General features: G+C 48.1%; 1 protein-coding gene across 1 annotated transcript; it reads right to left on the bottom strand.

The window, feature by feature from the left end:
- Nucleotides 1-10,135: 10,135 nt before the first annotated feature.
- On the bottom strand, nucleotides 10,136-13,012 carry LOC144167841 (cell adhesion molecule 4-like). Its single transcript, XM_077697000.1, has 2 exons — nucleotides 12,695-13,012; nucleotides 10,136-10,420 (listed from the first exon to the last, which is right to left on the bottom strand). The coding sequence occupies exons 1-2, from the start codon at nucleotides 13,010-13,012 to the stop codon at nucleotides 10,136-10,138; spliced, it is 603 nt and encodes a 200-aa protein (XP_077553126.1).
- Nucleotides 13,013-23,525: the final 10,513 nt, after the last annotated feature.

Raw genomic sequence — 23,525 nt, 5'->3', positions numbered from 1 at the left:
TTTGTCTTCCTTCTACAGGTGAGCAAACGTTGCGGAAAATGCTTTCGCTCAGGCGACCCGTTCTTACTTGTGCTGCCGTGCCCATGGTCTTCTAGTGTGTCTTATGATGTTTCTGGCTTGGTGCGACAATTCTGGGCGGAGACATTGAGGCAAATCCTGGTCCTGATTTGGCTAAAATTGCTAAACAGCTAGAAAGTATAGCTGCTGACATAAAGGACATAAAAGAAAAGCGACTAACCGATATAGAGAAAAAATTGGACGCCTCGGCGATTCTGGAGGACAAAGTTGCTGCTTGCCAAACTCAAATAGCTTGTATGAGTACCCTAATTCAGTAACTTGTAAAGCAAGTTGATCAGCTCGAAAACCATAGTTGAAGATCAAACCTGATAGTGTACGGCTTACCAGAAAATGAAAACGAGACCAGTGACACACTTGAACATGTTGTCAACAAAGAAGTAATTCAAGACATACTGGAGCTTGAACCAATTAAGATTAAGCGCATCCATCGAATAGGTTGGCCAGCACCAAACAAAGTTAGAACAGTTATTTTTAAGCCAAAAGACGCAAACGACGAGATCTCAATTCTTAATCAAGGATCTAAGCTGAAAGATTCAGATTTCTCCATTGGCGAAGATTTCTCCCGTAGAGTGCGAGACGTCAGACGTAAACTGTGGGCAAGTTCGAAACCGAACCGCGACAAAAAAAAAATAAAAGTGTCGTTAGTTTTCGACAAACTATCATCAATAGCAACGCTTACACTTGGGATACCGAAAAAGATGAACGCATACTCCTGCGAAAAAACAACGAACGAAAGCCAAATTGTCCAGTGACAAGGCAACAAGCACAGGCACTAAACCACGCATCGTGAAGAAAAATATTCCCACAAGGCCAATCAACCAAAAAACCAGGAGCACCCCTAACGGTAATGCGAACCCAACCAAAGAAAAGCAACTGAAGTTGAAGTTTATTTCCATAAACGTACACCGTTATGGCGGAACATAGGGTAAAAAGCTGCACTCAGCAACTTGACGAAGCCCTACATCCTTCATGGTCAACAGAAACAACTGAAACAACATAAACAACAACAGCGGCGGGGAAAACAAACAAACAAAAAAGCAGTACATAGACACCACTTGTGGGTGACAAACAAAACTAGCACGGAAAATACAATATGTTCAAAACTAGAATAGATAGCGCATCAATAAGTGGATATAAGGACGTGAAGGCAGTAGTGATAAAAAAATATACGCAACAAACCGCACAAACACAGCAAGGAACTATTCCCAAACATCATAGTCTTTCCGAACAAACAAGTTAAACAGCATAGATTTTGTACATGAGTCAATATCAAAGTCAATAAATGCAAGTCCATTCAACAACTTCGGAAGGGTATACCCAATCATCTGCAAAGTGTAGTTTGTACGTGGGCGAGGAACTTTCCAACGTTCAGACAGTCTAGTCGGATAGGGCGTATGATTATTTTAAGATTAGCTATCAACGAAATGTTCTTAGCAAGTAGTTGCGCCTGCTGAACCTGAATGCTCGTAGTCTAAGAAATAAAACTGACCAGCTTGAAATTATCTTGCCTCAAAATGACCCGCACATAGTCGTAGTGACAGAAACTTGGCTCCGAAGCGACATAACAGATAATAGCGTCTTCCCCGCTTCGTATCACACAATACGTAAAGACAGGGCTTCCAGAGGGGGGGCGTGGCCGTTCTTTTAAAGAACAACATACAGGCCGTTTTGTTACCTGATATCGAGGAACTTGAATGCTTGTGCACAAAGGTTTGGTGTTGGGGGTTTCGTTCTTTACGCGCTTTACAGGCCTCCTGATTCCTCGTCGGAATATCTAATTAAACTTCGAGAGCACGTGTCAAAATATCTGAACAGCAAAATTTTTCTGATTGGGGATTTTAACCTTCCAGGGATTAACTGGGAACGATAGATGGCTGGTTCAGAATTTTTGAAACACACAAACATAGTGTTTGATATCATGCTGACACATAACCTAATATAAGTTGTAAACGAACCAACTCGTGTACAAGGTCCCTGTAGTTCTCTTTTGGATCTTGTATTTATTCCCCGCGATTTTGACAAATATTCTGTTGCAATAGAGCCAGGAATATCTGACCACCACTTAGTATGCGTTACTGTTCCTCTTCTCAAGTTAAAGGAGCCATGAAGAGAAAATACAACTTTGTTTAATTTGAAAGAAGTAGGATTCAGTATCTCACTCAGCTCCATTACAGCCACAAAAGATGTTTTTTAACGAAAAAAAAGCAAGAAGTATTTAAAAACTTTCAAATTTTGCGCCACAGTGACGTGTTATGAGCAAGAATGACGTCATACGGGCCAACAATAAAACATAATTTTCAGTGCGTTAACTGCACGTTAGCATTCAAGTGATGCGGTAAAATGGAACTAGAGGCCCCATTACACACGTCCAGTCATGTGTCGTCGCGACAGGTCAGTCAGGCGGCCGCCAATCGCACAAACAAGGTTCCGTGACGTCATAGAAAAGTTGCGGGAAATTGGCTAGGGGGTCGCCACGGCTTCACACGTTTTCTTTAATATCTCCGTTATTTGTTCGAAGATTGCGATGATATTGGTATCATTGTTATCGGGACTAAGCAGTCTTTCTAATAAACCCAACTTGTATTTTGTCTTCATGGCTCCTTTATAAGCTCCCAAGATAAGTCCATGAGGCGGTGTTTCAAAGATTATTCACGAGCTAATGACAAATGTGTGCTTGAACATCTAGAAATATGTCTTGCTAATTTCGACGGTGATGACGTTTGCAATCTATGGGACCGGTTTAAGGACATGTGCCATTACTGCCTTGAAAACTTCATACCGAGCAAGCGCAAAAAAATCCACAAGCGTACAACCTGCACAACACGTAAAATCATTCATTTGAAACGCAAACTCAAAAGATTAAAGAAGAAGAATGCACAGCCTGACGTCATCAGAGAGATTAAAAATGCTTTGCAAAACACAGTGCGCTGCTCAAAGGACTACTACTTTGAAACAGTCCTGCCAAACTTCATGAAAAATGATCCTGATAAATTTTGGCATTACATTACTGACAAAAAGCAGCCTGTAAGGGAAATGAAAGTCGATGGTGACTTAATTTCTGACCCTGGAATCATTGCTCAACATTTTAATCATTATTTCCCCAGTGTGTTTTCTCCTGCGCGAACGTGTACACTGTTGATATCGGATCCTGGTATTTATGACGCTGATTTTGTATCTTACTCTGGTGTACTGTCTATGCTGTTAAATCTGAAAACCAAGTCTTCTTGTGGTGCAGACCAGATTCCAAACGTCTTTTTACGCAGATATGCGGAACTACTTGCTAAGTTTCTGGTTGTAATATTTCGCACTTCTTTGTCCACTGGGAAGCTACCGAGAGACTGGAAGATGGCTCTGATTGTCCCTGTTTTTAAAAAAGGTGACCGGTCCAGCTTTCAAAATTACCGTCCAATATCTTTAACGTCTCAATGCTGCAAGATCATTGAACATATTATTTCCAAACAGATTTTTGAATTTCTAGAGGAAAATGTCGTACTAACAAATTTTCAACATGGTAACCCACGGTAACCTAATTAGTGACAATAATTCATTCGTTTCAGCGTGTCTTGACAGCAATGGCCAAATTGATGCTGTATTTTTAGATTTCAAAAAAGCTTTCGACAAGGTACCACATGACAAATTAATAGCAAAACTTAAAAACATTCATATTCCGGATATTTTTGTTTCTTGGATTGCAGCCTACCTATCCAACCGCCAACAGCTTGTAAAAATTAACGGAGAACAATCTCGGTGTCTTCCAGTAACCTCTGGGGTTCCCCAAGGTAGTGTTTTGGGACCATTGCTTTTTCTGTATATTAACGATTTAGTAACTGTTGTTGACCCTACTGTTCAAATTCGATTGTTCGCTGACGACTGTGTTTTGTTTCGGGAAGTCACTAGTACTAATGATCAGAACAAACTCGAGAAAAACATTGGAAACGTGCATAAGTGGTGTGTAGAATGGGGAATGGAATTAAATTTGAAAAAAAGTGTATATCTTTGTGTAACAAGAAAAAAAAAACCCCAGTGAACACGTGTATAAATTAGGATCGTCTTCACTCACATAGGTTGACAGCTATAAGTACCTCGGCGTTACATTTACAAACAACTTATCGTGGAACTTGCACATAGATAATATTTGCTCGTCTGCCTTGCGGAAATAATGCTTCCGAAGATATAAGCTGCGAAATTCCCCTCCAAATGTTAAGCTTCTTAGTTATTTTTCTTTCGTTAGGCCGAAGCTGGAGTATGCGAGTACCGTGTGGGACCCCCATACTAAACAAAACATTAAGGAACTAGAAAGGATTCAGCGGAAGGCCATTCGGTTTGTTTATTCTAGGTTTTTGCGAACGGACTCCCCCACAGACCTAATGCTAGCTAATAATATTCCTTCCCTTCAAGATCGTAGAAAGAAGTCCCGCCTTGTTTTTCTGTCTCTTTATATATAATCGCAAACTTGCCCTTGATCCAACCCCTTCTCTTTCTCCATTAAACACAAGACCCACAAGAGATCACCAACCAAATGCACTAACTCCGTACTTCGCGAGAACACGTTCAAATTTTCGTTTTTTCCACGCACCATTTCAGACTGGAACCAGATAACCGAATGAAGTACTTGAGATACTGGCTAACTGGGCATTATTTTTTGTGTATGTTCATTGTATTGCTCTTTGCATTGTACCATGCCCTCCTGCTTGGACCGAAGTGTGGACCGCAGTATGAATTAAATAAAAATAAAATAAATAAATAAAATAAACTCAGCGTGTTTCCCGCGTCACTGCACGGTCGATTCTCCGACACTGGAGGTGAGCGTTGTACGTGAGAGAGGGCGCCATGCCCGGAACGTCATTGGGGATACCGAACGGTGTGAAAGCCATGCGAATTTTTGCAAGGAAAAGAGGGAAAGGAAGAATTTTGAGAAGTCGGTCGCCACAAGGGTGGCGCACCCTTTTGAACAGCAGAGCACTTCGTTTTGATTAACTAGTGAGCGCAGGTGTCTCGGACGGAAGTGCAATTTTGCGTAGCTTTAAATAAACATTCACACATTACAGAAAGTTGGACGCAGGAGTGACAAGTTCAGCGTCTTTACAGTGCCGTTTCTTTTTTTTTTTTTAGATGCGGCGCATCTCTTGCTCTGAGGCATGTCCCTCCTGCGTCGTCGGCGTCCGTCCGCACTCCACCTGCGCATGCGCGACTCTCCTCCGTTCGTCTCTCCCACAGCTGTGTGCAACACTCTCACTCCGGCGCATTAGCATAACGACAGCTGGCGCGCTTGGTTGGCGCGCGCTTCGCTGCGTTAACGCTGCGTTAACAGCTGCTCCGGTGCGCATGTGCGCGAATGCGCGACTCTCTCCTGCGGTCTCCTCCCCTTCAAGCGCTGTGAATATAAAGCGGGTATCGCTCCGCGACGGTTCAGTCAGCGCTCGCTCTCGTTCTTCTCGAACATCGACGATGAAACCAAGATTCGACCACTGCTGCGGCAACCGCTCACTGTGCACTTTACTGACCATAAAGTCATCGACTCATCATTCTTAAATGTAATAAAGAGCTGGGTGGTGGTCGCTAAAACACGTGTACTCTCTCATTTCGCGTATGCATGCTCCGCATCACACCAGGGTTCCCTCGCGGGGAGATGGGGGCAATTTTTTTCAGGTCAGATGCCCAATATGCTTCTGTATTTGTTGCCTCACATTTCAAGCGTTTTGCTATCCCTCTAATGCATGTGCTGCTGTGGCTCCCTGGGGAACGTGCTACGAGGTGCGGCAACGTCAGCGTTTGGGAGGCAGGTGCAAGCAAACAGCGCACCGACGACATGCTGACCTCATTGTTTGCAAATGGCTTAAACTTTTTTTTCACCCGCCGCGGTGGCTCAGTGACTAAGGCGTTGCGCTGCTGAGCACGAGGTCGCGGGTTCGAATCCCGGCCGCGGCGGCCGCTTTTCTGATGGAGGCAAAAAACAAAAGCGCTCGTATGTACGAGATTTCGGCGCACGATAAAGATCCCCAGGTGGTCAAAATTAATCCGGAGCCCTCCACTACGGGGCGCCTCATCGCCTGCGTTGCGTCGGCGCGTTAAACCTTACAATCAATCAATCAAATTTTTTTCGTTGGGTAGATAATAAAGTAGATAAAGTTCTTACCCAGATACCTTGTGTTCTCGATGTAGGTGTTTTGTTGATTCAGTGTTTTTATCGACTTATTAACGTGTTCACACGTATATCGTATTTATGTAATTTTTATGCAATAAGGTGACTATGCAGAAAACAAACTTTTCACGTTTCGCCATTCAACGTTTAAGCGGAAAACACTAAAAATTGCGTAATCCTAAATAAAAAATGAAAATGCGGCCTGTGCGCTCATTAAGAACTCCCAAATACAATAATAAATTCCTCTGCAGCGCTTATATCAAGCGCACAAAAACAAAAACAAACAACCTCGAATGCAGGTCAACACTGCTCCCAACACGCCCAATGAAAACTTCCAGTTGGAAGAAACAATACACTCCCAATGGTACCCCTGGAAACCCCCATTGTAATGGCAGTAAAATGAAACTCCCATATGCTACTAAAAAAACGCGGAAATAATGGGAGTAAGGCGAAACTCCCATTGGAAGGAGTTTTGAAAACACCGAATTGGTACTGAGTTATGCAACAAGACATTTACTCCCGTTCCGGCTTATTTGTGTTCTCTGTGTAGCGAAGACCCTGTACGGGAATTCCGTTTTTTTTTTCGTCTTCGCCTTGTTGACCTCGGCAATTTCACACTCGCATTTTCCCCTCTCAATTTGCTCGACTACGTTGACCACACGGCCTTATCTCGCGCGCGCAAAGCGCGAGGGATGCGGGCTATAAAAAGCGCCGGACGGCGCGGATGTCGCGTAGCACGCGCCGCTTGGCCAGCAGGCTCGCTCAGACACCATGGAGGGTAGGGGGCCACAACGTAGGCTTTTTTTTTAATGCGGAGCATTTCTTAGGCTCGCGATGTCACTCGTCGATGTTGTCGGCGCCGTCCACACGCTCACTGCGCATGCGCGTCGCGTCGTGGCGCAGGTGCGCGTCTATCCCGCGTACCCTCCTCGCTCTCAACAACAGGTGCGGCGGTGCGGGAGGAGCGCGTGTACTACCCCGTGCGCTCCGTCGCTCTCAACAACAGCTGCGGCGGTGCGGGGGGAGCGCGTCTGCACTCTTAGGCAAAAAGGACTAAAAGTTCGTCCTTTCGGGGACTAACGGCCTCTGCCACAATCATTAGTCCCTTTGGGGACTAACTGCGAGGGGACGAACGGGTTAGTCCCCCACCCGGATGGTCCGTCCCGATACTCCCCAAGGACGAACTGCGTAGAGTGCAGAAAAAAGAAAAAAACTTGGGCACAGGCAGGGATCGAACCCCTGACGCCCGGGTATATACACAAGGAACCCGACGCGCTAACCACTGGACCACGCCGCCGGGTGGAAACTGCGGTAGATAATATTCAAGTGTACAGCGTGTAGTTCTGTGCATAACAACAGATCCATTGCAACTGGTGCCCGAATTTCTATCTGTGCAAGCGAACGTGACCGCGTTTTGCGCCTTGCGCTTAGCGCTTTGCTAGGTTTAGGGACTATTGCTCAGTTCGATTCGAAGTAGAGCCTCACAACCATAGTTTTTCTCGTAATTAACAATCAACTCGTCGTCGTCTAGTTGAGATAGGTAGCTGGGCAAATCGGACGACTCATTTGTTTCCGCACAAATTAGCGCAAGCTAAATGCTTTCTTAGTGTTCGATACATATGTTAAGTGCTCTATGTAACGTATGTGAAAGGTGTCGTCTGTGTGAGTGTCAGAATAAGGAAACATGCCATATTTTCCTGCAACGGCGAAAGCGAATTCGGTGTTGCTTAGCTTGAATTCTTCAAATTCGCGTCGCTAGACGATTGCGACTGGGAAATGGAAGCGGGTTTTACAGCCGTTGCAGCATTGTCATAGCTTTGGTGCCCAAGGCAATTATGTACCAAGTGTAAAAGATAACTTCGAGACGCTTACCTGTAGCGAGCATTTTTGTTTTGCAGTTGTCATCAGCAACATGCGTTTTTTCTCGTCTGTTAAACACATACATATTCATTACGCTCAGGAATCCACTTTTGCTATTATTACTAATTTTTGCGCTACTGTTAAGGCGCTTGAAAGCTTTCATTGGCCGTTATTACCTCGCACGAATCGTATGCAACACAGCGTATCAACATAACCTCGCCGAGAAGCGTATGTGAATCGCGCTTCGCCGCTCCTTGCCATTACCCGCCGCTCTACTAACCCTAGGCGATTTTCTTATAACTAACATCAATATTTTCTCCCGTGGCACCATCTAAAGCGCCCAGTGACTGCAATGGCTTGTGTTTTGGAAATATGAAACTGTTCGCAGAAGGGCAACGACGACGCCATTAGGGGATTAACGACGCAGCAAAGAGACTAACTGCATGCGTTTCGTCTTCCCGTTACTCCTTATAGATCGGCGGGGACGAACAGTTAGTCCGAATTTATGCACACGGCACGTACTCTGTCGCAGATACTCCCCTTGAAGATGAACGGTCGCCCGCGAAGACTAACGGCTGTATTTTAGTCCCTATTTTAGTCCTTTTTGCCTAAGAGTGTGTGCACGCATGCGTCGTAGCTACCCGTGCGCTGCGTCGCGCTCAACAGTAACGGCGGCAGGGCGTGTACACGTGATAACGGCGTGGTGGGTGCGTGGAAAGTTCGCGCGCTTGTGTACGGAAGTGAGTCCATGCGCGTCTCTCCCCCGTACTCCTCTCCCTCGAACGCGGGCGGTGTGTATGTAAGCGGCGGAGCGCGCGTTCGGAATTCAGTCAAGGGCGTCTTTGCTTGGCTTTCGCTTGACTTGACGCTTTGCTTGACGGCACCAAGCAATAAAGACAGACTAACTTTACACTCCTTGCCTTCGCTTCTCCTTCATTCAATAAATAAGAATAATAAAGACGAAATAACAATTAAGCATTCCCAAACCATACCCAATTATGCAACATTCACGCGATACCCCCACCACTCTGCGACGCGTTTACTCGAGTTCCCCCCGTGGGAAGATGCGGGCGGGTTTTTTTTATTTTTATTGTACTTGGCATTTCAGCTAAAGGTTCGCAAATCACGTGAGAATGCGCTAAATATAGTAATTTAAATAGATTCTGAGCCCACCTGTCGCGTGAGACCGTCTAGTAGGCCGGCATTTACCCGCACCCCGGTAGTACGACCCCCCAGTCATACGACGCTGTCTCCCGATCCCTTGAAAGTTGTATTGCCGGGGTTCTACTGTATTATAACCAGTTGTAACAGGAACAAATGCTATTTAAACCCTGCTCTATCGTGCTGTAGTTGTTTGTGCCCGTGCTACTTGTGTCATTATCACTCTTCGCCAACTTCTTCAGAACGTCAATATAGCAATACTGCGAGGTCGTCAAAGTTCCAGCGGCAATGGTACACAACGGAGTTTTAAACACGGTTTCAATGATAGCTCGAATTACTATGTGGCTTAAAGATATAATAAATCCGGAACAATCGCAAGAACGGCTCATACCATCGTAACTAAAACTGCCCCTTCCTGTCGTCATGGAGACCGAGAACAGCCACTAGCGTATTCGGGTGGCTCTGAAGTTGCGTTTAATGCCCTTTTACAGCCTCCTCTGGCAAAGAAATCCTGAAAGCTTACGCAAAGTGTAGGTAAAAAGCTGTCGAAAGTAAGAACCGTCATTCGCAAGTTTTTCCGAGCTTAGTGCTTTGTTTCTACATGTACCTAGCCCAACTTGCTGGAATGTAACTTTCCGGAAGCGCCTTATTTATTCTAACTCGTAATGGATACTGCATTTCATGGTTCCGCCCGATACACAGCATAGAAAGTCCCAATATAGCGTCACCACCGTTTTACCGGCTGGCCAGCCATTTTTTAAAGCAACTGAACAGCTCAGAGCTCCCGAAATGGCGTTCTCGTAAACAAAGTTTCCCTCCTCCTCCTGCACCACCTGCAGACAAGTCTTGTGCGTGGACTAGGGCATGGCGCGCGCGGTGGCCACAGTGGCGGAGTCACCTGATGGTGAGCCCGGCGCCGGGCAGCTCCTCGTTGGTGCGCACGCCGTGGGGCCACACGTGCAGGCTGGTCTCCTGTGCGGCGGCCACGGGGCGGGAGCACTGCTCATGGCGGGCGCGGCACGTGTATACGTTGCTGTCCTCGGGGGCCACGTCGGGCAGCGTGAGCAGCGAGTCGGCCACGCCGCTCGCCGAGCGCGACAGCCGCGCCCGCGAGCCCGAGGCGCCGAGCGGCACGCCGCCCACCAGCCAGCTGACGCGGGACGGCCGCCCCGCGAGCACCTGCAATGGTCGCGGGGTGTGCGCACCCGTGGACGGCGCCATTTCCGTACCCAGCGCGAAGAGGAAAAACTACCCCTATGAGTTGGGATTGCGCAAGCCCCAACATTCCTATAGAACGTCGCACGCTGCCACTCCGAGTGCGCGCGGCGGCTTCGCAGCCAACGGAAATTGGCGTCTGAAGGCTGTGATCGTCTCGCCTCGCAGATAATAATGAGTAGTGTCATGAAGTGAAAGCAAAGACGACAACCACGAACCAGACACGCTCTGCGGGTATGTTTCAAAACCCGCGAGCACCATCATCATCCGCGTCTTGCGGGGTCATTCACCCCCCCACACGAGCCGACCAATCAAAAGCTGCCAGCGACAGCGGTCGGTGGAGGGAGAGATCCCGTGCAGAACACCAAGGAAGAAGAGAGGCTGAGACCTGGATGCGCGGCGGACGGGACCCGTGCCGTGCCCCAAAAGGTCCTCCACAACTGCAGCCTCCTGGACATCCGGGAAAGAACGCGACGCCCCAAGACGGCTGCGTTCGCTACTCGGCAACGGGAACTGGGAGCGCGCTTGACCACCGCGGCCACCACACTTCACCTGGACGTTCCAACGCTACTTCGACCTGTGCTGGTAACCACCACCTACCGTGGATCATTCCTCAGTTCCCCGACTGTGACTCTTCGCCGTTTGAACTAATTGCCGTTTTCCATACCGCGTCCTCGCAGCCCTTTATTGCTCTTCTGTGATTTTGATTTGGGTTTCGGGACCCAGTCTCCTTTCCAAAGTTTCTCTCTTGCAATTATTATGGTCCTCCGAACCTGAAAGTAGGAAGGTGAAAATTTCGGTTTGTTATGCTGACGTCGGAGTCAGCTGAATACGTCAGCTTTCGGCGCAGCCATAACCGTCATTTCTTCATTCCTTTGAGCGGGTGTGCCACAATTGTAAAGGGTAGTTCGACGCGGTAAAACGACCGTGACCTTCTGATAGCCGCTCTCGTCGCCAATGGTGGATGGGTACGTTGTGCTGTTGGCGCTGATGGACAGGACCCACGGAGTACCCGGTTTCACCGCCGCGAACGCTGATGTGTGAACAGCCTGGCGTTGCGTAAACGCAAGGCGAGCTTCAAGAAGCCTCTCAAGCCGGTTCACGTCAATTCATTTTTACCGAATTCTACTGCGCGCGCCATCTACTGCATCCTTTCGTTACCTTCGAACTTGGAAGGCTGCCACGAGGAGGCACCGCAGGCGCTTTTTGTTTTCTCACCATGTATTTTTTTTTATTTGCCAAGGCCAAAATCAAGCTGCCATGTATTTTTAATAAAAGCACAACGGGAATATCACCTATGGATTGATGTCATGCCTCAAATTTGCTTAGCGTTTTCGTTTTGCTCAACAATCTTGAGAAGAATAAACACTGCGACCATGTTTGGCAGGTTAGAAATACTTTGCCTGTATAAGCGTTAATTAATTTAATTTGTTACACGTGTGTTTGGCACTTGCTCTTTTCCCGGTTAAGGCACGTGCACACTAGCGTCGAACTAGCGTGCTATCATGCTTAAATTTGTGAGCAGACGTGTTGTTATGTACGCTGTTAATGGGGTGGCTGAGACCTCTGTCAGGCCACGTTCGCCTTTAGTCTCAGCCTCCCGTCTGTTTTTGCCAAGAAATAAAAAATCAAATCAAATTTGCCGTGCCACTCCGCCATCGGCAGCTTTGCGGGTGAAGGCTGCGGCACGGAGAGTTCCACGCTAGTGTGCACGTAGATCTAGACTAGCCCTCTCAACATCGCTATGACCGCGTTGGCCCAATGAAAGCCTCCGCGAAGAACAGCTTCCCTGGTAAGCCATTTGTTTCAAAGGAGTGCGAGATTTGGCTACGGGCGGGTTATTCCGTCAACGGCCCGGTCTTCCAGACTCGAAGAATCAAACCCTTCTGAAGCCGGGTGTTGGAGCTGGTCTCGGATGCCTCCCGTTGCTCAAAAGTTTTCGTGCTGTTGGGTGCTGCATCCCTGGTAGGCCCAGGCTGAACGGAATAAGCTTTCCGCCCCCATTGCATTTATTTTCAAAATTTCGGGGCAACATCTGGGATAGGCTGGTTTTCCGAGGAAAGATGGTTATTTGTATGTGTCGCAGTAACTGAGAGAGCCTCGTCAAACACTCGGCATGAACTGAATAGACACGCATTGCAGAGTACAACAGCGGCGCATGCGCCGAAAGAAGCACTCATTCATGCCCCACTCGGAAGTTTTGCGGGGGCGCTGGAAAATTGCAGGCCAGTCGTGTACCTTGCAGGGAATAGAGACCGTGTCTCCGGCGTCGGCGACGTACGGCCGGCGGACCGGCTCGAGGACGACGGGCGCCACGACCTGCAAAGCGGAGGCCTCCCGGTCGCCCGCGCGGCAGGAGTACGCGCCGGCGTCGCTGCTGCGGGCAGACGCGATGACCAGCGTGCGTCCGCGCACGCTCCACCGCCCACGGGCCTCGCCGAGCTCCTTGCCTTCGTGGTACCAGCGCACGGCGCCGCCGGCCTCGGGCAGGCTGCAGTTGATCTCCAGGCTCTCGTTCGGCCGCTGCGCATGCGCGCCGCGGCTCTGGACGAACATCGCGCCTCGCAGCTGCCGGCCGCTTTCCACGACCGGTGGCTGCTCCAACTTGCGCACTGGCGCTGCGCTGCTCGTAAGGGCATGGCAAGGGCTGCTGCCGAACGCACCCCTGAACTCAGTTTCGTGGGCAAGATTTTTTAAAGCCGCTTTTGTGGAGACATTTCCAAGTACCCGCCTCGCGCATAGCAGCTTTATCTGGACCTTGTTTTGCGAAAACCTATACTACTCAACTCACAAAACGCATTCATGATTCGGACGTGCATCGTGCACTGATAGATCTTTCCGTTCACACACGTATCACTCTTTAGTTCACTCCTTATATACTTGGTTCTGAAGAGAGGCTTACGAACAAAAAGCATTACCTCTTTAAAACACTTAGGCCTCTAAGGAAAACAACAGACCGGCGTTCTGAAACTTTTAGCAACTACATACGCCCTCGCAAAAATTTCGGTAACAACAAATAACCTTTCTGGGGACCGACCGTGAAACGGGAGTAGCTCAGCATTCAACCCGCGCAATTTAAAACCAATAATACCGCAAGTGTTCTTTTCAAGGAATCGAACAGTAGCCCGTTCTCGCCCAGCCGTGCAATTTTAAAACGAATGACGCCCCGTATTTTACCACGTCTGCCCGCGAAGAACAATGCTGCCACGCCTAATTTCATGGTAATAATTGCTGGAATAACTCTCCCTTTGACCGCTATTCCTATCTTTTGCGCGTGCAGTTTTCACCACCAGCGCCTTGTCTTTATGATCGTCCTGTTGGTCGTTGAAACGCACCCTATATGGCCACCCGTGTTCGTGTTTAATGTCTTGAACGTGGCTCCTAGATGGCCCTCCCATTTGCGCGTGCATTTCTTACGCGATATATCTCGAGAACCACAAAAAATCTGTAAAATCTGCCCTTCCCCTCGTCTTACAGGTTTCGATCCACAAAGCCGATTGAATTTCGTTGCGATACCTGATTTACTCGATCAATCAAGAGGAGGGCAGCATGCACCCCCACAGCGCGCCCACCGGCGAGGTGTGTTCTCGCGGGAGTGGGAAATCGCCACACGCAACTCCTGGCGTGGGCGCTCACTTCATTGAAGACTCGCAAACCTCTTCGCCTCACAGGTTATGGATAATGGACAGCGCTTTCGAAACATACCAGGGACAAATCTGGCTCCCTATAAGTAGCAAGCTGCCTAGAGCGGCTTTTTCCCAACAAATCCACCATAAAAATATGCATATTTTATTAAAATAAAGCAATTCAGTTCAATTCAATTCAAGAGATCGGGAACTTTGAGGGTATAGGAGGCAGCGCATCCAACGGGACGAAGCGGAGACGAGACAAGCACAAGCGCTTGCGTTTGTCTCGTCCGAGTCCGCTTCGTCCCGTTGCCTTCTCCGACCCTCAAAGTCATGTGCCAACTCTTCCGAGGGATCCGGAAGCTCATGCTAATGAGCTACGCATGTGTGGCGTGGATGTTCGACGAATGCGGAACCATTCTAGTCCACGCTGACCGTTCGAAGAGGCCTGGTGTCTGAAGAGATTGATTCAATCACCCCGCACTGCGCTCTCGCCGGCTTTCACAAGTACGGAGACCATGCGGCAGTGTTGTACACGTTCCTCCAAAATAGGAACGAAAGCTCGTTCATCGTTCCTTGCCAATTTTGAAACGATTTCCCGTCACAAGTTCCGTTATTGCGAAAGGAACGCGTTCCAGTTCCAGTTCGAAAATTGGAACGTGTCGTTACAATAACGTTACAATTAGGTTTTTAAATTAGAATATAGTGTCGGATAATCCTGGGTCGAAATTAAGTGAGACATTTAAAACTCACATCGAACTATGTATATTATACGAACATTCACACCACCGGCAGCAGATTATCTGGAGATAAATATAATCAAAAGAAACGCTCCTAGGCGAATTTTTCAGGGAGCACCGGACAAACTCCAGACGGCTCGAGGACATTTCGGTGCAGGATATTTCGGTGCGGAAATTTCGGTGTACGGACTTATCGGTGTACGGACATATCGGTGTATGGGCGTTTCGGTGCACGCACATTTTGGTGTACGGACATTTCGGCGACCAAATGGACCTTTTTCCAGTAGCGTAGCCCTCTTGCGGCGGCCACCCGAACCACACTTGGGGGAGTATGGGAGAACTCGCCCCCTTTTCTTCCGCCTGCCCTGCGCTGCTGCGTAGTTGAGGAAGCCGTCCCAGGCGCCACGCGTGGTTTTGGTGGCAGAGAAATTTTTCGATGGTAGCCATAGCGTCCACCTGTCGGCCGCTTTCAGGGCTCAGAAGGCGGAGCAGCACTTAACTGGCTCGGAGTTTGCAACTGGCTAATCCAGCATGGCGTCGTTTTGTTTACAATTTGCCCCCCCAAGAATGGCGGATCGGTCACTGGGAGCGAGGGCAGGGCATGCGCAGAGCGCTACTGGAAAAAGGTCCATTATAATCCTGTGCTTGCCTGTCTGCGACAGCCGTTATATTTTTATTTCCGCTTAACGTTATGGACATGGACAACAATCTGAAGCAGTGAATTTATTTTTTTGATTGATGTCTGTTTGATCAGGTATTTTTAGAAATTCTACATTTATATATTTTTGTTTAATACCTCTTCCTGGGGACACCTGTTATGCAGCCGATTGAATTCTTTAGCACACGTTTTTTTTTTTCATTAATGACAGAATTTATCGTGTAAGTAAGCGCAAAATGGACAAGGACGAACGAAGTGAACGGGACACGGCGCTACTATCAACTCATTTTATTTTCACTATGATGTCCGATTTTTATACCGGAAGATACACAGCTAAAGAAAGAAAGGAGGAAAGGGGGAGGAGCACAAGCAAGTACAAAAAAACAAAAAAAGTGAAGGATGACATTTCAAAGGTCGTGTTACAAATGCACTTTTGCACGGTAAATTCTAATGATTTGATAAGTATTGCAGTTATTTCTTTGTCAATGCTAAAAAAGCTGTGCTAAAGCAGTTGTCTTTTAAGGAAACTATCTGGTGGGCCTCGATGATCTCTCGTGTCAACTGATCCTCGTGACGAGCTACAACCCTAGTCTTATCAAAAAATGGCTTACACTCACAATTTCTACAGTCTCTGCAGTGTATGCCCAGATGTCCTTTAATCTTATCTACATTATTCCTGTGTTCTCTAAGCCGATCGTTTAAGCAACGTCACGAGGATCAGTTGACACGAGTGATGCGTATCAACTGATCAACTGCGCGAGCATGCGTATGCTCTACGTGTCGGCAGCGGGAGCCACCTTGTCTCGCATTGCAAGGCATGTGGGTGCATCCCATTTTTAAATAGAACCAAGGTTTATAACCTTGGTTCTATCTAAAATGGGATGCTAGCGCTACACGCAATCACGCACACGCGAGATTTTCGAAGCCTACTCAATAGCGAAAAAAGGAAGAAAGAAACGTGTCAGTCAGGCTTCAGTCGCACTTCTTCAAAAAGAAATAGCGTATATCGGCAGATAGCGCGTCAGGTTCTGAAAAACTCATTGTTCGCTCACAGTGCAAATCATTTCAGCGTGTTCTTTTTCCTTTCCTAGGGTTGTGACGTCACTTTTTTCTCGTGTATAAATTGCAGAACGCAATAAAGCACCCCCAGTTGTTAGTCAGCGCTTGTACTGTCTTTTCGTCCGTTAGTCCCCGTCTCTGCGCTGTTTTATCCCCCTGAGATACAGCTCTACGAAGTTCAGGCAGCCATCACCGAAAGCAGAAAAAGCAGCGCCCCAGGCCCAGACCAGGTCACCTACAAAGTTCTGGCAAACTTAGACGACCAAGCCCTTAAAACTCTCACGGACCACTTCAAAAACTTTTGGACTGAGGTGAAACTTCCAGCACAATGGAAGACGGCGGAAATCCGCTTCATACCAAAACCGGGGAAGTCACCACACATCAAAAACTTGCGGCCAATTTCTCTTATGTCTTGAGTAGGAAAAATTATGGAAAAGATAATACTAAAGCGCCTTCAAAAACACTCGGACAAGACTAAGCAGATGCCGGACACAATGTTCGGATTAAGAAGACACCTCGGGACCCAGGATGTGCTAATTCATCTGAATAAGGAGATCCTCGTCCCCGCCACTCGTCACTCCCCGCTTGCCGTTCTCGCACTTGATCTAAAGGCGGCCTTCGACAACATGGCACACGAGGCAATCCTCCGGAACCTGAGCAACACAGGCTGCGGAAAGAAGACACACGACTATATTGTCGACTTCCTGTCCAACCGAAAAGCCATAATCAAGATCGGGGACGTCACTTCAGATCCTATCACGCTTGGCTGTCGGGGGACCCCTCAAGGCTCAGTCCTGTCTCCGCTATTATTCAACATCGCGCTCTTGGGCCTCCCGCGGGGCGGCTGGGGACTATACCGAACCTAAGACACGCCCTCTATGCCGACGATGTAACGCTGTGGACGGGGACCGAGGGGGGGTCTGCAGGACACTCTGCAACTCGCCGGCGATACGGTCAACAAGTATACGAAGGAATGTGGATTGGCTTGCTCACCCCAGAAGTCGGAACTTCTTGCGGTCTGACGCCGCCGCCGCAAACGAAAAGAAGATAACATCCAGGTGATCCTTGAGAAACAGGTCATCAAACCCTGCACATCACTAAAAATTCTAGGCCTTCTGATACAATCGGACGCGAAGAATGACCAAATCATACAGCGGCTCACAAAAACATCTGAACAGGTGCTACACATGCTCAGAAGAGTCACCAACCGACACAGAGAGGCATGAAAGAGAAAGACACCCTTCGCCTTGTCCAGGCTTTCATCCTCTCAAGGATAACTTACCCAGTGCCGTATGCAGTACTAAAAAAGAGCGAAACCGACAAACTTTACACCGTCACCAGGAAAGCAACAAAACAGGCGCTGGGCCTTCCAATGAGCGTGTCCACAGACCGGCTATTAAGGGTTGGGCTACACAACACAGTCGACGAGCTAATTGAAGGTCACCTGTCCAACCAAAAAGCTCGCCTCGCAAAAACCCAAACGGGCCAGAAGGTCCTTGCCCTATTAAAATTGACACCTGTGGGGGAAAATGTCTTAACAAAGGAAATAAATGTCGGAGAAATGGTGGAAGCACATAATAATCCGCCCACTGCCGAAGAATATGCATCCTGTTCACCATCAGGGTAGGCGAGAAGCAAGAGCCAAAGCTCGGGACAAAAAATGTGGATCTCTGCCCTCAGTGATGCAGCCTCATACCCCAAAAGACAAGCCAAAGTAGCGGTGGTGACAACGAAGACAGACCTCGTCGTCGGGGCAACCCTACCACGATCCTCAGCGCAAGAAGCGGAAGAGTTAGCCGTAGCTCTTTCCCAAACGAATGCAAGTGACTGACTCATCACTTACTGACTGACTCGCAAGAAGAATGCAGGAGTCTCACGTCCGGCTGGGTAGCTCCAATGACATACCGCATACTGCCAAGCAAGCCACCTGACAGGTTAGTCGAAGTGGTGTGGGCGACGACCCACTCCTCCAAGGAGTGCAATAATCACGCCCACTTCAAGGCCCGAGGTTTAGACAACCAGGCCGCAGAGGATTCACCTGAACCTACGCCACTCACGACCTACCAGGAAATTACAGAGCACTACAGACTCGCTCGCAAAGTCTGCAGTGCTCTGTAATTTCCTCACCCGTTGTAATTTCCTCACCCGTTGCCTCACCCACAATTAACGAAGACACAAGAAACTACGCTAAGAATTGTGCAAACAAACACGTTTCCCCATTCAACACTGATGCGCCTTATGTTTCCAAATCAACACAAAGCCCAATGCAAATTCTGTACGCAATCAGGAACACTTAGGCACATTATCCTTGAATGCACTCAGAACCCTGATTTGCCACCTCCACCCGCTCCTCATTTCCCCGAGCACTGGGAGACGCTGCTGTCCAGCTCCCTCCTTTGCGATCAACTCCTGCTGGTTGAGAGAGCAGTAGCACCAGGAACGGCACATGGCTACCTGTAACAACGCTCCACTCCCACAGGGTTCTGCAAATAAAGTTTTTTTTCTCTCTCTCTCTCACCCAATTTGATAGGCAAATCTTGGGAGCGACCACTATATCGTCACCCTGACACTGGCTCACGGCATCATACGCCGCGGGCTAGGACACGCCAACATCACGGATTGGCCCGCGATTAGGCAAGATTCGACAGACTTACCACCTGTAGAAGAAAATCTTGAACTCTGGACAGCAAAGATGGAGACAACGCCACACCAAAACCACAACTTTGATTACCCAAAAACCTGTTATTGACACTCACCTCGACTATCTATGGGCAGCACGAAAATGATTGTCAAACAGTGGAAAACTCGAAAAACCAACCGAACACTAAAACTAAAAATAGCTCGAATTTCTGAAGAGAACAGCAGAGTTGCCCTAACACTGCAAAGGCAAAATTGGAGAACATTTTTTTAGTGAACTAAGCGGCACGTTGAGCACCAAAAGAACGTGGAAAATACTACGACATCTACTGGGCTCAAAAACATCCAAGACCGCGACGCAACAGCAGATCCAACGTCTGGTGCATAACCACCCAAACCCACCGCAGCAATTATTGCAAACTATACAAAGGAAACTATTCGGTAGAAGACAGCGGCAAAAGAATCGCCCTCCGTACCAAGGCGAACCGAACGCAAGCATGGACGCCCCTTTTACAGTACAAGAGCTACAGGGGTCACTTGCGCATCTGACCCGTAACACCACGTCAGGCAAGGACAGAATTATCAATAAACTACTACGAAACCTGAACGAAAACACGCAGGAGTCCATCCTGGCACTTTTCAACAAAAATTAACATTGGCTCGCTGGCAGCTTACCACCACAGTGGAGGCACACCGACGTAACGCCAATTCCTAAGCCTCACAAACGAATCGGCATTGAAAACCTATGGCCTATCTCGCTTACATCATGCCTTGGAAAGCTCTTCGAACGCCTGGTGAACCATATAATAACAGAGCATCTTGAAGATAACTTCCACCCTCACACAATGTTCGGATTCCGCTCCCATCTGTCTGCCCAGGACGTATTGCTACAGCTGAAAGAACAAATTATAGACAACCTCAGCAAAACCACCCCCAGTACCATCCGGGCTCTAGACGTTCAAGGCGCCTTCGACAAAGTACCCTCCAAGGACTCCGAGACACCAACTGCGGAGAAGCGATGTACAACTTTGTACAAGCGTTCCTATCGGGCAGTACCGCTGGAATTATACAGGGTCCACTACAAACGGACACATTTTCAACGCCGTCAAAAGACACGCGTCAAGGCTTCGTTATTTCCTCCTTACTATTTATTATTGCCCGGCTTGAACTGACTTCCAAGCTTTCAGACATCCCCGAACTACATCACGCCTTTTACGCCGATGAGCTTACAATTCTGACGAAGACGGGATGAGCCGGAGAACAGCAGGACAGACTTCAACAGGCCATAGACTACGTGGAGGAGCACTTGGAAAGACAGGGCCTTGCGTGCGCCCCCACCAAGTCAGCTTTACTGGTCTTTCAGGCACGCACACGAGGTAGACCACCCAACCCAACGACTGATCCAGCCGTCAGAATCGCATCCAGCCCGGTACCTCAAGTCACATCACTTCGCATTTTGGGAGTACCATTTCATGCAGACGGTTCAGGTACCGACTTGCTACCACAACTAAACACGACCATACATTTGATGCACTTGATCCGACAGATCTGCACCCAGCAGAGCGGTCTTAAAGAGCAGAACACCTGCGGCATAGTTCAAGCACCGCATCGCCTATGGCACCCCATACGTCCCACTACGCCCCAAGGAACACTCTAAAATAGATGCCCTAATTCGAACACCCTACAAGCTCGCCCCGGGACTGCCCGCTTTTACACCTACAGACAACCTTCTCAAGATGGAAAGTAACAGCGCAACAAACGACGAGGGACAGAGAAGAAAATCACAAGACGGGCGCTGTGAATACGTACCAAGTCGCCCAAATTTCTATGTTGTTGCAACCTTCTCAAGCTTGGACTCCATAACACTTTGAGCGAAATTCTCCAAGCGCAACGAGCAAGACAACAAAATCGCCAAACTCCAACTCCAACGGGCCACGTGGTTTCCGAAACAACTCGACTACCCTATCTCTGCACCATCCAACGTGCCTACCCGGATCCCATCAAACACACGTACCAACATTCAAGTCCCCCCATTGCAAGACACATGCACCCAGAATACAACAAAAGGAGAAGACAGGCAAGAACAAGATACTTCAGCAATACATTCACCGACAACCCGGATGTCTATTATACACAGGTCGCAAGAAATCCCGACCGCCAGGCCCGCGTTGCAGTGCTCATGGGTTCCGAAGGGACATCAATCTCAGCTGCAACAGTCCGAATAACCGACACCGATGTTGCAGACGAGACAGCCATCGCCCTAGCGGCCACCTCCAGCAAAAAGCAAATATTATTACAGTCATCACTGACTCGCAACAGGCGTGCCGGCATTACCTATCAGGGCTATTAGAGAGTTTTAGCTGACCGTTTCTGACGGTACGCTCCGCTCCGATAGCAAGCGGGAGCGCCATTGCGCATGCGTGGCACGCTAGCGCGCTACCGGCGATTGGCGGTGAGATCTTTGAGTGGCTCCCCCTGGCTCTGACGTCGGCTTAGGGATTCGCGCCGCTGTCGTCTGCTACACTCCGCTTGTGAGGGGCAACAGTGTCTGGGCTACAAATCGCCCGCTTCGTTGCTGTAGTGCGTTAAAAAGCGTATTTCTAGCGACTCAGTTATTTTGCCAGCTTCTGACGCATCTGAATAATTTGAAGCTGTATCCCCCACAAGTTTGCAACACACGAAGAGATAGAGAACAACTTTCTTCAGAGTATCGGTCAGAAGATCGTGTGTAACTCGTCCTTTCTTGCTTATTCGCGAGGATCAGCGATCAGAGCTTCTCGATAAATATTCAAAATGCGTAGGCTTCCCTGCAGTATTTTTGAGATGCTCCTATGAAGACTCAACAGTCTAATACTACGTACCAAGCAGCGGCCTCTACACGCTCATCGCACAGCAGGAAATAAAGCGGCTTTCTTCTGTTTCTTTCGTTGTTGTCTTGTATGGGATTAATGCCCAACGCATTAATTTTTCTGCGCCGTCACCAACTTCTTATTAGGAGGTTTCGGGATGTTTGGGAGCCTCACAAAGGTCGTGTGGGTATTTCCTTCATTTTGTATGGCATACATTCCCTTTTTCACAAATTGGCTTTCATTACGGCTGCATGCAAGAAGGTGCATATCCGCAGCGTGCTTTGTTTATTCACTTTCAAATACAATGAGAAGGTTTGTACTACGCCACCGCGATCGCGCCCTAAACAACGTAGTCCATAGTACTCGAAGGCGGCTTTTGTGCTCCGAATTTCTATCGTAATTATATCGTTATCGTCACGAACTGACTCTCAACTCGAACAATGATGACATGATAACGGTGTTGAAGGCATGATATACTCGCTAACTAACGTAATAAATAGTATACCTGCATATATTACAAGACTCGAAACCGAAGAAGAATTCCAAGTAGCTCTTTATTGCTTTTCAACCCTTCCAGGCGCGAAGAACAAATCCTATTCTACTCGGGATGGCGTTCTATGATTTGAAGAAAATTACTTTTACTCTCTTGTCCTGGACTGAGGACCCGGCCCACTAACCAGATCGATTTAATTGTTAAACAAAGTTTTCCCCTTACTCCTCCACCTCCTCTTGACTGCAGTTTTCCTATAACGCATATCCGAATATCGGGAAGGTATGGCTGTGCAAAATGTTCCGAAATATCCCTCCAGGTGTTAACAAACATATATGTGTTACTATAAATTTAACGAAGACGTGACTCGTTTTGCTCAATAAACCTTCATACTGGTTAGATGCCTGGTATAGAATCAGCACGCGCGTATATACACATTGGGTTATTTGGAACTCAACCTACAGTTTTTGCAGTCTATAGTGCATGTCGGCAAACTTTCATGCCTTGACAACGTAAAGTGATGTGACAAAACGCGTTCGAGCGTTCGGCAAGGTTGCAAAAACTGTTTTACCTTACATATGATTACCGGGAATCGTGATGCCTTCTGCCAGAGCCGACAGCCCTGAAGGCCTAGAATTTGTTTTGATCTTCCATTTTTGCTGTTGTCGGTTATTAGCAGCTGACTGTTCCTTTTGTTCGAATGCTTACATGAGAAGCTGACGTCTAGCTCCGACTCTTCGCGCTCCGCACAGGACCGGCTTCGCAAGGAATGGGGTGGCGCCGGCAATGTTTCTCCCGTAGCGGTATCCAAAACTATACTTTAATTGACACTATGAGCTAGGGTATGTGATTTTAAGCCCATTATTATGATAAAAAGTTACCCACACGCCAATTCTGGTGCGGACAAGCATCAGACGTTGACCGAGCGCAAAGAAACAGCAGGGAGAGCGATCCTGAGTGAAGCAGACGACAAATGCGAGAATCCCTAAGCTGACGTCACAGAGGCGCGC

The sequence above is a fragment of the Haemaphysalis longicornis genome, unplaced genomic scaffold (genome assembly GCF_048455015.1).
Source record: "Haemaphysalis longicornis isolate Haplotype H1 unplaced genomic scaffold, Haemaphysalis longicornis Haplotype H1 scaffold_2, whole genome shotgun sequence".
NCBI lineage: Eukaryota > Metazoa > Arthropoda > Arachnida > Ixodida > Ixodidae > Haemaphysalis > Haemaphysalis longicornis.
This window is presented reverse-complemented; position numbering and strand designations above follow the sequence as displayed.